This window comes from Zonotrichia leucophrys, chromosome 1, assembly GCF_028769735.1.
Source record: "Zonotrichia leucophrys gambelii isolate GWCS_2022_RI chromosome 1, RI_Zleu_2.0, whole genome shotgun sequence".
NCBI lineage: Eukaryota > Metazoa > Chordata > Aves > Passeriformes > Passerellidae > Zonotrichia > Zonotrichia leucophrys.
In genome coordinates, this window is record NC_088169.1 from 111,597,157 (window position 1) to 111,613,154 (window position 15,998).

General features: G+C 48.6%; 2 protein-coding genes across 4 annotated transcripts in view; one reads left to right on the forward strand and one right to left on the reverse strand.

Annotated features, from left to right (window-relative positions):
• Positions 1 to 1,922: 1,922 nt before the first annotated feature.
• ADPRH (ADP-ribosylarginine hydrolase) lies at positions 1,923 to 10,841 on the forward strand. Its single transcript, XM_064727463.1, has 4 exons — positions 1,923 to 2,281; positions 2,954 to 3,300; positions 8,315 to 8,675; positions 9,362 to 10,841. The coding sequence occupies exons 1-4, from the start codon at positions 1,971 to 1,973 to the stop codon at positions 9,747 to 9,749; spliced, it is 1,407 nt and encodes a 468-aa protein (XP_064583533.1). The 5' UTR covers positions 1,923 to 1,970; the 3' UTR covers positions 9,750 to 10,841.
• Positions 10,842 to 11,103: 262 nt separating this feature from the next.
• Positions 11,104 to 15,998, reverse strand: part of IGSF3 (immunoglobulin superfamily member 3) — a 92,313-nt gene continuing 87,418 nt past the window's right edge. For all 3 annotated transcript variants that reach the window (XM_064727436.1, XM_064727418.1, XM_064727428.1), the window contains 2 exons: positions 15,092 to 15,526; positions 11,104 to 13,998 (listed from right to left, as the gene is read on the reverse strand). In XM_064727436.1, coding sequence (XP_064583506.1) covers positions 13,748 to 13,998; positions 15,092 to 15,526 — 686 coding nt within the window. In that variant the 3' untranslated portion in view covers positions 11,104 to 13,747. The remainder of the gene's footprint in view (positions 13,999 to 15,091; positions 15,527 to 15,998) is intronic.

The window sequence follows — 15,998 nt, forward strand, 5'->3', positions numbered from 1 at the left end:
CAAAATGAACCAGAGAAGCAGAAAAGGTCATCAGGTACTGCTGGCAGTGTTGGAACATCGGCAGCTTTTTGTCCCACTTCCTTTTCTGTTACTATTTCTTCTATTAGATGCTCCTCAAACTCTGCATTTGCAGCAGGGTGCAGAGGATGGAAGATCTAGGAATGAACATGGCATGGTGAAGCATCGAGGCCACCAGGCTGATGTTCCCATGCAGACCTGTGCTCTCAGCCACCTGAATTCCCCCATGGCGCCCTCCAAGCCCCCTCCACTCTGACTTGCCCCCAAATTCCCCAGGGACTCTGCTCTGACCCAGCACTACATTTGAGATTGCCCTGAAATCCCCCAGGGCTCCAGCTCAAAAACTACTGCTGCTTTCTCCTATAGGCACCAAGGGGGAAATTTTTCTTTTCCCTCCATGTGAGAGGTGCTGGTGCCTTCTGGGGTGAACAAGGACGCTGGAGACCTGGTGTGGAGGTGATTGTCAGCTGGTAAAAATGTTCAGGTTCTACAAAGTACAATTCCAGCCATGCTCAGTCCTGTTTCTTGCTCCTATGTTGTGCTCGTATCCCTTCCTCACCCACTGACCAGATTCCTTCAGCTGCCTAACCACTACCAAAAATAAAAGCAATGGATAAAGCAAGGCAGTGGGATCACAAGGTGCCTCGGGACACCATTAAAGCAGCACTGCTAGACACAGCAAAGATCAGCCCTGGTTTGGGAGGGGTTGGGGTCACCAGGGAGCTGATCTGGGCCATGCTGGGGTTGTGGGGAGATCATTGCCCCAAATACTGAAGGAGGTTCTCTAGAGAAGAAGAAGCTCAGGGGTGACCTCACTGATCTCTACAACTACCTCTTCTACAGTCTCTTCTACCGTGCTACAGAAAATGGCCTTAATCTGGGACCGGGGAGATTCAAACTATGTATTAGAAAGGGTTTTTCACTGTTAGGATGGTCAGGCATTGGAATAGATTTCTCAGGGAGGTGGTGGAGTCACCACCCCTAGCAGTGTTCAGGAAGTGTCTGGATGATGGTTTCGTGTTTAAGGGGTTAAAGTGTTGTGCTGGGTGGATGGTTTGACTTGGAGATTTTGAAGGTCTCTTCCAGCCCTGACGATTCTGTCGGAAATGATGCAACTTTAAAAATTTTAATGTAACTTTAGGTTTGTTTCCCTTTGCCCAGGGGGAGGGGAATTGAAGTTTCTCTTTAAAATATTCTCTTCAAAGAGGTTGGGTGAGGTCTGATGAGTTTAACGTCTATAGATTGGGAGTTGCCAGAAAATACACAGGAGGTAAATGAACATTAACAAATATTACACAGGGTGGGGTCAGAAGAGATTGATAACAGAACAAAAGAATGAGGACTTAACCAGCATCAAAGGCGAAGAGCTCAATAACCAACAGGAGATTGAATACCAAGAACTGTGTAATTTAAGACCAATGAACATGAATGTCTTTGGAGTTATTTTTATGTATACATAGGTGAAAAGTCTAATAAAGAACCATGTATGGTGGAATGATTTTCACTGCACAACCCGGATATGCGTGGATGATAATTTCTACTGCACATCCTGGCAGAATAAAGTAACGCTGTGATTTTCTAACACTGATAAGATATTGTCAGCGAGCTCCTGTTTTTCCCGCAGTTTCAGCACCAATTCTGTGCTTCTATAAGGGGATAGGCACAGGGGCAAAGATTCCTGGGAAAGGCTGGAGGCTCTGCTCAGGCTGCAGAGCAAGGAGGGGAAACAACCCAAAAGTGAGGAAAATCCTCCCAAAACCTGGGAGCAGACACAGAGGGGGATCCAGCCAGTACCAGGAAGGGGCTGCTCAGCCAGGAGGAGGGAGTGCCTGTTCGTCCACGGGAAATGCTATCAGCGCTTTTTTTAAAAAAAGAAACAGTTCATTGCCTTGCCCCAGTTTCACTTTCGAGTCCGAGGGCTCAGCCTGGCTCCCCTGAGGGCAGCCCCGAAAATGAATGCCAACCACTCCGTCCGCTGGCGCCGAACGGAGTCCAGCGGGGGTGCCGAGGAGAGCCCGGGGTACTGGCAGGCAGGGCCCGGCCCCGCAGCCGAGGAGGAGCCGTGCCCGGGGACACCGCCCCGGGAGGCCGCGGAGGGCCGGGCCGAGCGGAGCGGCCCGGGCCGGGTCCAGCAGGCCGCGCCCAGGGCCGCGGAGGCCGAGCCGCGCCCCATGGAGCGGGGCGGGTTCCCGTGCGCTGCTCGGAGCGTGCTGGGAGCGGCGGGAATGCTGGCCGGGCTGGCGGCGATCGGCGGGCTCGCTGTGTGAGTAGCCGCGGGTCGGGAGCGGCCCGGGGCCCGGCTGAGGCGGGGCCGCCGGCGTTCGCCGCTTCTGCTTCTGAGCAGCGAAAAGGAGAAGCGAGGCCTGAGCTGCGGAGGGTTTCTGGGGGAGGGCGTGGTTGGCATTTCATGGCTGAAGTACCTGCGGGGTGGGGGCGCTGCCTGTGTGAGCAGCCGGTGTTGTAGCCTGCCCGAGGAGCAGGGACAGGTGTCACTGCCATGGCCTGGCCCTGCCAAACCTCACCCCTCACTTCTGTACCCCCGAGGGTCAGCCTCGCCTTACCCCTGGCTACAGGAGCCGCTGGGTGCTGATGTGAGCTTGCTCATGCACTCAGAAAGGTGGAGAACATGGTTTTAGTCACATATCCTGCAGTCCTGCCTTGGTTTTTGGCCTTTGAGCTAGGTAGGATATGCAGCTTTATCCTGCCAGCATCCCAGCATCTCCAGGTGCCCCTGGGACAGGGCTGGGCTGCCCAGGAGCTGCCACACAGCCACCCATGGTAGGTGCACAGGGTCCATGTGCTGTCAAGAAATACATCCTCTGAGTGAGACTTGTGTGACAGACAGGGTATCCAGCCTGCTGGAGCTTAGCAGGACAAGCCCATACTGATCTGGGAAAGATTTAATTCTCCTTTTCCTTTTTTTTCTTTCTCATAGTGTCTTCTACAGTGGAGTAGCTGTGGGACAAAAAATGTGTCCTAAGGGAGAGGAAAACTATGTGGCATCCATGGTGCTGAGTGCAGTTGGTGACACGGTGGCGTATTACAACGGGAGATGGGAGTTCCAGAAGAGTGGCCCAGTCATCCACAAGGAGCTGGCAGACATGGGGGGGCTGGCCAACATCAGCCTCCAGGGCTGGATAGTCAGCGATGACACCGTGATGCACTTGGCCACGGCCGAAGCTCTGGTGGCAGCTGGGAAAAACCCAACGTTACCACATCTCTACACTCTGCTTGCAAAGAACTACAAGGAGTGCATGAATGACATGGAGGGCAGAGCTCCAGGTAACCCCTCCATCCTGCTGTCGGGGTAGAGCTGTGCTGTTGTTGCTCATGCCTCTCCTGCAGCTCAGAGCTGGGGCTGGCCCCGGCTCTGCTTTTGGCTCTTTAGAGTGTTTACTGTATTTCACGTAAAGGAAAAATGTTCCACACTCAGTACCTGTTTCAGGATGAGCTAAAGAGAACAGAATAAGGCAAGCTGAAGTGGTTTGGGCTTCTCTGAACTAGATGAAAAAGATGTTGTTTTGTTCACATTTACAAAACATGGGTGTGTTTGAGCTTGACCTCGGGAAGGGTGATAGCTTTTGAACTTGGGATTCCTACATTCAGTGGCTGAAAAATTCACATTCAGCTACTGTAATGCACACCCTGAGATGCACCCCACAGAATTAATACAGAACTTCTCATCATAAACACAACAAATTACATGTAAAATTTATTTAAGGGCATAAAGATCCTTGCTTGGAATAATTACACTTATTAAACCCAAAGTCTGCTTGTGGCTAGCTCTGCATGCCTGATTTGTGCACCACAACAGTGAGGCCAGTGTTCTTTTCTGAACCCTGTACTCCCATCACCTCTCTTTTCTCTGCATAGACACATTGGTGCTGAGTTTGTGTCACAAGCAGTGGGCCTGGCAGTATTCAGGAAGGGCACCTTGACAGGCTACAGTAGCCAAGACATGTACAACATATCCCTGTAGTTCCTGCCCTCCTGACCCAGCTCTTCCCTGAGGATTCCATCTGCCTCTGTGCTGGTGGCCCAGGCTCTTCTGGATGCTTGGATTACATTTACATTGGAGCTGCTTAGGCTGGGCCTCTAATGTGACCAGCACAGGAGGCATGAAGTATCCAGGAAACACTCAAATTCAGCAGTCCTGTGCAAAGTTTATACATTGAAATTGTATGTATGCTGAGATGTGCTTATTTGGAGTGGCCAGACTAAGTCAAGAGTGTTCTGTCTTGACATTAAACATGGGAAAGGCCAAATCTTGCCACTGAGCATAGTGTATGGGAGCTGTGCATTTCCAAAATAAACCAGGTTGGAAACCTGAACAGGAGTTTATTCTGCTTACCTTTCCACAGTGGGCTCCTGTCCTTGTGGAAAGAACCAAATTATCAGTCTTTTTTTAACACCCACATTCCCAGTTGTTGAAGTGGCCTAATTAATAAAATATTTAGGAAGGGGTAATGATGCTTGTCAGGACAGCTGAAGGTGGCAGATGAAACTTCCAAGAGATTCATGGCAGTTTTGGTGAAGCAGCATGGTTTAGTTCCCTCAGCTAAGATGGATTAACCACAGCTGCCAGTGAGACAGCACCTGGAAGGATTTAAGATGAAAAGGAGAAGAACCTAAAATTTAAATATTAGTAAATAATATCTAAGGATAATATCACACCTACTGCATTCCTTCTGTGATTAAACTGAGCTGCAATATGCCCAAAAGAATTCCTTTTCCTGGAAGTGATGATTTGAAAGCAAACTTGCTATGGACATTAAGAGGAGTGACAAGGTCAGGTCAGATTATCTAAGTAAAAAAAGAAGTACACATTGTTTAGTGGGTCCAAAGACAATTAAAAATTTTGCAATCAGAATTGCTTCTGCTGCAGGTATGAAAGGCATTCAGCTCTGAGAGTTTAAATCCTGACCCTTGGCAGTTTAATTCCCACTGAAGGGAATACCTAATCCATACCCTGAAAAGCTGTCTGGAGTCTCCATGGCATATTGATAAGTCCTAATGATAAAAGCTGCATGCCAATAACTTCTTTTGGCAGTTCAGAATAAATGGATTTTAACTAAGAACATAACCCAAGGTGGTGCTCTTCTGGCCTAAGTACTCACCAGGGAATTACAGCCCTGAAGGCTGAGAATGGAAAGTTGCTGTTGGAACTTTTGCCCAACACAGAAGAGATTTCCTTAGAACAGTGGGGGAAAGTCACATTGTTGGCTTACATGAGGCAGTCCAGACCTGAAAACCCAAAGCTGCAGTAACAAAGGGATTCCCACAACGTTCTGAGTCACAGGACAGCCACAGCAGGGTCCCTCAGGGACACAGCCCCAGGAGAGAACTCTGGGGTAGTAATTCAACGACAAGGTAATCCCTACACCCACTGCTGCTATTTGTGATGTGCCACAGCCCCACACTCATTGTTCCTTGCAGATGACAAAGCCAGTGAATTAAGCAACACAAGCACAGACATACTTCTTTTTTCATGGTACAACTAAAGCACTTCTTCAGGAAACCTTCTGCTTCAAAACTGGTCCTAGTCCTCTTCCTTTGGAATTGTTTACCACTGTGTGGTTTGTTTAACTCACTTTTTTTAATGTGTACTGATCAATCCCAAACAACTGTTACCTGAAGAGTCTTGGTCCTATCCCAAAAATTGAGTCCAGCTGTTCTTGAAATTTTTTCAGGTTGCCCTAATTCACACACTACTTTTTCCTTAGACCAGTACCATGCTTAGGTTACTTTTTATTTCCTATTGTTAGTGCAAAGGATTCCTAACCTGGACGTAAAGGATTTCCAAAACAATTCGCTAATTCAAAAACTCCCCACAGCAGTTTTTTTAAAACCTATTTTTTGAAAAAAAGAGACCTGATGTGATTCCATCTTAAGTCTTCCTAAATTGGCTTTCCAATGTTTTAATATTTTAACTGTTTAAAAGTGTGAGGGATACTACTTATAATACTTCATAAATTGCAAGTCTTAGCTCTCATACACTGGTCTGGTATACATGTTGTCATACACTGGTTTACACAATTTTTTCCACTTGCAAGTTATCAGTAGTCATTTCCTAAAATAATATGCACAGGCATAAAGTTGCAAGCAAATTGTATTGCAAAATAACCAGTCTTTCTTTCCATTTAAAGTCTCATCATCTTCCCTTTTATTCTAGCTACAGTTAGTGCAAGAACAGTCTCACTTTTTATCAAGGACTGAGGTGTGTGGTCTCAGCCTGCCCAGACAGGTCTTGAAGAAATGATTTTCTCAAAGTTTCAACAGGAGTAATCTTTGCTTTTGTTATGCAGATTTTGATTTTAAGCTTCCTTAGTCCCTGTGCTCTCTCCCTTCCCCCTTGCTTTCCTGGAAGAAGTTCTCTTTTACCAGAATTGACAAATAGAGTAGTTGGCACAGCTTTTTAAAAATGTGGCTTTGTTTGACAGGTTCATTTTAATGTCCTGTTACAGGTCACTGGGTTCAATGCTTGGTAAGGTGAGATTTTTAGAAAAATGCTTCAATTTTCTGTTAGTCATCATGAAGTTGGAAATTATGCTGCTATCCCTCTTAACAATTTTGATACACAGCAGCCAGCACTGAATTAGTAAAGTACACGAAATTTAGAGGCCTGGACATGTTCCCACACTGACACATCCTAAAAGCAAACTCACAGACACTACAGTTAGAGACTGGTTGGGACTGGTCCCAGTATAGCTAAAGACACTTGGCCCAGCACATGACATTATTCCTGACAGTGACCAGCCCTTAGTTATTTTTAGCATATGTCCAGAAGCCAGTCTTAAAGCTGTGCTTGGATTTGGAGATATTTCAGTTACAAGGGGGCTGTAAATGCAGGTGAAACAGGCTGCCATAGACTAAACCCTACTGCCAAACATGTACATGGAAGTGCAGAAGCCAAGAGCTCTGCAGGGGACTTAGTCACCATGATCTGTGACCTTGCTTATCACTGCACTGAGTTGCACCAAAGTGAGGTGAATTTGCTTGACCAGGCTTCGTCCTTGCTACTCTATTCTATTTAGTTTGACTTCCAAAGTAACAGAGCACCTGCAAGTTCATCAGCTACCCATCCCAGTGAGGGAACAAAGTCTAGTTTTGGGGGTGTGATAACAGCCAGCTGCTGCTGTTATCCTGTGTGTCTGAGAGAGGACTCAGCACACTGGGGTTACTCTGTTGAGCCCACCTTTGCCACTGTCCAGCACATTCAAGCTTAAATGAAGCTGCTTGAAACCTGCCTTGATTTACCTTCCTGCTGGAAAAGAAGTATTTACAGTTGGGCCAGAAGAGAAGACTAGGGGGAAAAAAAGCAAGGTAGAAGAGACTCAAAGATAATTCAATATTCCAAACCTGTTTCTTGACACACAAGCATTTGGGCTTGGCTCTCAAAACATTTCACTGTCTTGGATGGGGAAGCTAGCTGGGCTCTGAAATTTGGGTGTGTTTTCTTTGTCCTATGAATGTGTTGGACTAACAAGTGTCTGAAGAAGCAGCACTGGAAGAAGCAGAGTAATTTCTTTAAAAAGTAAATAGAAATATGAAGGAGATGGAGGTGGGCTTGCCACATTTCTTATAGTCTTTCTGTAGTTACCCTTTAGTAGCAGTGTTTGGAGATGAACTAGTGAGCTGGACAAACCTTTGGTCCCACCTAATACAGCTGCTCCTAAGCTTTTGAAAGAGGAGTACAGCAGAGCCAGTCATGCAGACCGTGTTGAGGTGAGACAGGTGCTACACTCAAGGCTTCCGGTCAAACTTAAACTGCAGCAAGGGAGAGATGGAAAACATTTTCTACCAGTACATTTTCTATTAGTGAGGCAAATGAGGAGCTTGTGGGGTCTCTGCCTTTCCAAGTCCTGTGAAAAAGCAGTTACTTAGACTGGCCTTGTGCCAGAGATCCTACAAACCTTTCTGTTTACAGAGAAAGAGAGATACCTAGGTATGTGCATATATATCTATTAGTATATATGGTTTTTTTTGATAACACAAAATGTAAATATAAACCATGCCAGGAAATGGGCAATGAGGAGTTTCCTACCCCCTAGACCTTTTAATTGCTTTCATAAACAAAAATTATCAGGTCTGCTGGGGAGGACGTAGGTTGCTCCAGCAGTTTAAGGCAGGATATGCATGTGAGCAGACAACTTACGGTTTTAAAAGGAAGCTCAAATCCCTTACACAGAGCAATGCTTCCTTCCCCAGTGCCCTGCCTGTCTTCCCCCTGTTCCCTAGCTGCCTCGTGCTGATGTTTGTGTTTCTCCCTTCCCTCGGGCTCTGTGGCTGTCTCCAGGTGCCATGTCTGTGGAAAGCACCAGGAAGCTGGCTCCGGGGCAGCCCAACGGCTGGCGGATCCCGTTCAGCCCGCGGGCAGGGGGCTGCGGGGCCGCCATGCGCGCCATGTGCATCGGGCTGCGCTTCTACCGGCCCGCCCAGCTGGACACGCTGATCCGAGTCAGCATCGAGAGCGGCCGCATGACCCACCACCACCCCACCGGCTACCTGGGGGCCCTGGCCTCAGCCCTCTTCACGGCTTACGCGGTGAACGGCGTGCCCCCCGTGGCCTGGGGGAAGGGGCTCGTGGAGGTGCTGCCACAGGCAAAAGCCTACGTGCAGGAATCCGGCTTCTATGTGAAGGAGAACATGGAGCAATGGTGAGCTGCATTCCCCGCACTGCCATTTCTTAAAGGCCTTGTACCACAGGGTGAGCTCTGCTCATACTTAGGTTTCAGTAATCACATTATGGCAGACTCCTAGGGGGGCCCACACCTGGCACAGTATCAAATCAATTCAGAGTACCTTACCTTGGGGGGGAAAAAAAAAGGCAGATTGTGTTTGGGTCAGGTGTTAGTGACCATTTTTTGGATCCAGTATGAAGTAGGTAGACTTGTCATCTCATGCAACTGTGGTCTTATGAAAGATGGCAAGCAAGGCTGGGGAACAGCATCAAGCTTAGGGCTGAGCTCACTTTGAAAGTTATAACCAAATCTGCATATTCACTGCACCTCTGTGTGCAGGGGCACACACAGAGGTAGAGCTGCTCTGAATTTGGGAGGATGACTCAGTTCTCACTCTGAGCCTTTGAATCCTGCAGGTGCTGGGCTGCCTTCTCCCATGTGACTGGAGGGAGGGGAAATCTAACTCACTGAAACTTGTCCTTGTGCCTCTTACCGTAAATCATGCCCCTAGTTTTGACAAATGGGGGCCGCCTGCCATTTTGCCGAGCCCTCGCTCCGGGCTGGTGACGTGGTGCGTTTTCCGCTGGCGCCTGCGCGGTGCTCAGCTGTGTGCTGCTGCCCTGGGACAACTTACAGCCGCTCCATCCCCTCCTGTTCGGCAGGTATTACTTTGAAGAGAAGTGGAAAAAATACCTGGAGGAGAGAGGCATCTCAGATGGGGTCTCCTCACCCAAATTCCCGGCCAAGTACGGCGTGGAAGAGAGAGACTCGTTCTACACCTCGCTCAGCTACAGCGGCTGGGGCGGCAGCAGCGGGCACGACGCGCCCATGATCGCCTATGACGCCCTGCTGGGCGCGGGGGACTCCTGGACGGAGCTGGCTCACCGCGCCTTCTTCCACGGCGGGGACAGCGACTCCACGGCTGCCATCGCCGCCAGCTGGTGGGGCGTCATCCACGCCTTCAAGGGCGTTCCCCCCAACCTCTACGCCCACCTGGAGTACAAGGAGCGCCTGGAGAAGGTGGCCAAGGACTTGTACAGCATACTGTAGGCAGGAGATGGCAGCCACACCACAGGCACACTTACCTGTGCTCTCTCGCTTGGTTTGCGAAGCTGCCAGATTAAATCTTGAGAATGTAAGCCAGAGCCAGACCTGCCTTTTCTCTACCATGAGGTCAAATGTCATTCTGAGGGGCTACTGCAATCACAAACCTATTCTCAGCTATCCCCTACATTGGGCAAACACCAGTCAAATGAGCCTGAGGTGGGTTCTCTGTCGATAACCCCACACCAACTCGATTCTTTGCCCTTCATTTCCTCCACTCATTCGTCATCGTAGGCCCCACACTCGTCCATCTCACCTTCCTCCTGAAACAGGCTCAAATAACCCACTAGGCATCCCCTCAGACTGTGACAAAATCCCCTTCCACCCATACTATACTATTAAAGACATCCTAGGATTCGTACTAATTCGTGTGCTGGCTTCATTGGGGAGGCCACGTCGGTGCTAGTTTGGGGCTGGTGCTTTGATGCAAACACACAGTGGTGCCCCAGACATCCCTCCTGTGCTGCAGGGCGGCTGCACATCATGTGGTCCTCAAGGGGAGCAGGAGCACCCACAGCAGCCCTGCTGGGCCTGCTGCAGCAGCAGGACAGGCAGCAAACCCCACTGAAACCCCCCAAACCAGCATCTGGCAAAAGCAGCCAATTGTGTCTGGGGGCAACAGAGCTTTCTTATAAAATTATTTTAGCAGAGGATGTTTTTTGTCTCAAATGAATGTGGAAAAAACCCCCAAACCCATCCTTAAACCCAATTCTACACCACTCCTGCAATACACGTACAATGCATCATGCTACTTGCCTATTTCAGTGAATATGGGAGAATTCAGGACTCCTGACCAAATCCTTACTTAAGGCAAAGTGGGTAAGGAGAATTAAACAGGCTGTATTGTACATCAGCTTCTGTAGTGAACTATATTCTGCTTTCATCAAGGTTACTGAAAGTAATTTGCTTAACGTTTGCTATGCATAATTCTATTAAAATAAGGTTTTTCTTCAAATCCAGACTATGACACAGCAAAGTACTTCTACTGTTTTCAGAACAATTTCAAAACCAGTGTGTTCAATAAAAAGTCCTGACAGACCTCTGTTAAATATTCGATTCTATTATGGCATGGGCTGAGGGTTGGATGGGGTATGAAATCAGAGGTGCCAGGTGTCTGCAAGCTCCAGCTGCAAAAGAGAGGAGATGTGCTACCAGTGGTAGGGAGAGAAGTTATTGCATCAAGGAGTAGGAGCAGAGGGAGAGGGTTCCCAGGAGCAGGGCCTCAGCACACCTTTATGTTCTGAGTGCACATAAAGGCATAATAAAAGCCCAGATCTGACAAAAACCAGCAGCAATAGGATTCACAATTTCAACACAGTTTACTACAGCTCTCGGGTGTGTTGTATAAAACATGTTTTAGTGCAACATAGTACAAAGTTTTTGTTGGGTTTTTTTTCACTTTTTTCTTTTTTTAAAAATCCCAAACATTTTTCCACATCATGCATGGATAGGGTCTCTCTCTTTCTTCTTGGGTTCATTACAGACAGTTACTGCAGAGAGAGTGCTTTGAAAAGCTTTGTGTCAAAAGTCATTACAGGAAGAGGCTGCCTTATAAAAACTGAGAGAAGTTTGAGACTGGGCAACACACTGCCAGAGCAATGGAGAAATGTCACCAGCAAGGTACATTCAGGGACCACTGTGGGAGCCACTTGCCAGGAAACGCTGGGCTGTGTGGCAGGCCTCCAGGAGAGCCCTGCTCTGGGGCAGACAGGCTGGCGAGGAGGAGCGTGGCTCAGGAGCAGAGCAGAGCTCTCCCAGGACAGAATGGCTCCCGCTGACTTCATTCTCTCTTCTTCCTTAAAACTGAACTAAGTCGTGGTTCCTGCCTGGGAGCAGTACATACAGGAGATAGAACAGTCAGGAAACAATACCCACTGGCTTGCAGCTGCAGCTGTTTGCACCTCAATTCTTCATTTCCATTCACTTCTCATCCCACTCCTCTCTTTGCAGACGTCTTAGCCAGAAAGGGAAGACAAGTGTGCGGGTGTGCGATACGTACAGATATAGGAATGTGATTGTATGCATATGCTGGGGCCGGGAAGCAGTCACTTCTCCAGGAGGCAGACTTCACAGAGGGCGAGTGAAACTGGGGCTTCCCAGCAGCAGAAGAAACCAGTCCTGTTCTGGTGGAGGTGCAGAGGTGGCCAACTTCAAACGCCTTAGCACAGGATGATCTGCAGCCACGTGGGTCCTCTCCTAGACAGGAGCAAGGCTTCACAGTGCAGATCTCCTACCTGAAGCTTCACCACCTCTGAAAGATCAAGGCATCAGGGTCTTACTGACTTAGTGCTACAGAGCATCTGCTGAGGTCCCCTCTGCTCCCAAAGAGCAGTCCGACCCTCCGGAGAGGACAAGGGCTGTGGGTATGGCACCTCTCACACATGAGGCAGGGGGCTCTTGTGGCTGCACCCGTCCGCCCCCGCTTGGCTTCAGCCATGCTGCAAAAAAAGAAATGGCCGGATTTGCCAGGAAGACATCAAGGAAGACAACAAAAGGCCATTTTTGGCAAACATTTTCTTCCGCCAGACGGAACGCTTACAGGGGAGGAGGCGGTTCCTCCACAGGACAGGGCAGGGGTTCTTGGCATTAGGGGTGCAGGGGGTCAGGTGCCCCACGTGGCCAGAGCCCTGGTTTGGTTCACAAGAGCATATCTTTCACAGAAAGAACAGCATTTCCTGCCACAGCGACTCTTACAAGAGCAGGTGACATTGCCAGGAGGGGGAGCTTATGGAGAAATGGATTCTCTTCCTAAAGTCTCAGAAACAAATGGCAGATGCACATATACGCAGGGGGAAGATTTCTCTTGGCCAAGGGGACAGGGAAATCCCCAGGGTGCTGATGGGCTGCAGGCCCCTTGCTTTGTCCAGGTTCACTCTGGGGAGCAGTGCAGCCACAGGAAAACTCGTGACACATGGTGGTTAACTGCACGTCCCCACTACGTGGCATGTTTGCTACTGGGCTCCTTGGCTGAACCGTCCAGGGACTGTGAAGGTGACCTGTGGAGCTTCTCCTTTCCTCCTTCCTAGAGTCTTTACTTTGGTCATGTTGAAGCCTTCAGAGACTGGATTAAGCCTCCCATTCCCAAATGTCTGGGGCACAGAGGAGATCTGCCTCATCTGAGGTGGCAGCATGGACACCAGGGAGGAGCATGACTCTGGTGAGGCCATACAAGGACGCTCTTTGCTACAACACAGTCAGGGCTTTCAGGTGTCCTTCCTTTCCCCCCTTCAGTTCCGTGAGACAAACTCAACTGCTTTTGTCCTGACGGCAAGCACGCTCAATATTCAGTCTCTCCAAGACCTGGGAACACTCCCAAAAAGTGAATTGCTCCCTCCTGAGAAAAGGAGTAAGGTGGAGGCAAGAAGATGCTGAGGCTACAGCCAGTCTTTGAAATGAACCTCTTGACAGACAGCCCAGTTAACCCCCTCTGGGGACAGACCTGGCTTTGTCTGTTTTGGAAGAGGGAGGAGTTAGCTCAGTGCACCTCGGGAAAAGATCTTCACTGTGGCACTGAGTCTGAGAAGGAAAAACAGTCTGTTTTGGAAAACATATACGTTTACTTCCAAAGAGATCATCCTAGGACCAAATACCCCCTGGGAACTCCACACTGTGTGGAGAGCAGGCAAAGTCTACAGTTCTTTGACCAAAAAATAAATGATAAAAAAGCAACAGCCCAAAAGAGAGGAACTGATGTGAGTCAAATTAGTCCGAGAGGAACATCAAGTGACTCTGTCCACTGGGGTGAGGGGGTATGTTCCCACAGGTGCTGGAAGAAGCCTTGGACCTTCCTGCTCCTGGTAGCTGGGCAGAGCTCAGCCACTGTGTCGGAGCACAGAGACTGAAACAAACGAAACAAGAACAACAAACCCCACTGTGCTCCTCAGGGCTCCCGGTGTATCTCTACTTCTCTCCCTCTGTGCGTCCCTACAGGTGTCTCTGCCTCTTTAGTCCATGGTTCCCGGGTGGATGCTGAGGACTGGTGGCTCTAGGCAAGTGGGAGAGTAGTTGAGGTGAGGCTCTTTGATCCACAGCAAGGGAACCCCATTCTTGCCCTCCGAGTTCTTGCTGGAGTTTCGGCTCTTGAACCGCACCAGGAGGATGGTGATGATCAAGATGCCAAAGATGGGGAAGGGGTAGAAGAACACAAAGTAGAAGAGGGCGTCATTGGAGCAGATGACAGACTGCAGCGTGGAGCCTGGAAAGAGACAAAGGGTGGTCACATTTCATGGTTTCTCTCTAATCAGGCCATGCAAACTTCCTCAGAAACATAGAACACTAGATGCTCATTATTGCATGTCAAAGCAGGAGGTGGAGCTCTGGGAAAAATAACAGTGTTAGAACACAAAGTTCTAATGGGGCATGTTTCAGCTTTATCCCCCCCATGAGTTTAATGAGTGATAGTCTTCAGTTATTGTTATATTTTTTTGGAATTTTTTTTTCGTTTAGGATTTTTTTTGGGAAGCTGAGAAGCTTCAGAAAAAAATGAAAATAATAATTATCTAATTATTTATCCAACAAGCAGTTGTTTAATTGGTTTCATGTAAATTGTTTTAACTTAATGACCAATCATCATCCAACTGCGTCAAAACTCTAAAAACAATCACGAATTTTCTTAATTATTCTTTATAACCTTCTGTAGGTATCCTTTCTCTATTCTTTAATATAATTTTAGTATAACATTCTTGAATAGAATAGAATAATATCCTTCTAAAAACATAGAGTCAAATTCTCAATTCCTCCTTCGTCCTAAAAATCCCAAAAATACCACAGTCCTCCCTGGTGGAGATTTTATAGTATCTTATAAACCCTTGAGCTGATTGGAAAAGTACCAGCACCACAGACTTGCCCCAGTTTGGTCATCAAACTATAATGACCAAATAGTTTAATTTGGTCAACTTAATGACCAATCACCATCCAACTGTGTCAAAAAACAATCATGAATTTTCATAATTATTCTTTATAACCTTCTGTAAGTATCCTTTCTCTATTCTTTAATATAATTTTAGTATAACATTCTTTAATAGAATAGAATGCAATAATAAATTAACCTCCTAAAAACATAGAGTCAAACTCTCAATTCCTCCTTCATCCTAAAAACCCCAATAATATGACAGTCCTTCCTAGTGGAGATTTTATAGTATCTTAGGAACCCTTGAGCTGATTGGAGAAGTACCAGCACCACAGACTTGCCCCAGTCCCACTCACTCCTTGGTCTTTTCATCTTGGTCGAACAGAAGATGCAGGGGATGCCAGGGCCACGGCCCCAGACAGTCACCAGCAGTTCTCACCTGCATCCTGCACGTGCACAGCCACCATCCCCGACTCCTCCTGGGCCAGCCGGTACCAGACTCCGTTGGGATCCGCCAGCCACTCCTCCACTCGGCACGAGTAGTTGCCGGTGTCGGCAGCGCCGGCCTGCAGCACCGTCAGCCGGAAAAGCACCGCCGAGAGCCTCTGGAAGCGCAGGCGGCCCTCCCAGCGGCCAGCCTCGGGGCTGAAGATGGCATCAGGGCCCACACTCAGCACTGCCTCCCTCTCCTCCTCCTCTTCCTCCTCCCCCTGCTCCGTGTGGTCGCCCGCCTCCTTGGCCCGCAGGCTGTACCACGTCACTGCGAAGTGGGACTCGGGGCTGGAGCGGGACAGGATGCTGCAGTCCAGAGGGAAGGACTCCTTCTCCTGCACCGTGAGGTTGGCCGTGGCTGTGTCCACCTGCAGGGTGGGATCTGAGATGACAGGATGACACAAATCAAGAGGTGAGTGCTGAGATATCATCAAAACCACTCTATCTCAACACAAACTGTCATGACTCTGGTGCTGGGAACGATCCAAGCAAAGCCCCAATCTTGATGCAGCCTGCCAAGACTCAACAGGGACCTCTGAGGCCAACCCTGCAGGCACAGCATCCTCACCTCACCACGCACCATGTGGCACAGGGTCAAACAGGTGCTGGCTGAAAGCACCATCCTACCCCTGCCCACCCTCACTCCAGCTAAGAGATGAGAGGAGAAGGCTGCTGCAGCTCATCCAGACATGCAATGTGTCAGGATACCAACGTTTGGTGCATGTGCTGAGGAGCCATGTGCTATTCCTCCCCAGCTACTGCTGCACAGAACATTGCATTCCCTGCTTTTTCCTTCTTTGAGAGTGCTCAAAGGACTTGAAAATCATTATGACAGAAGAGAAGACCTTTTCCAG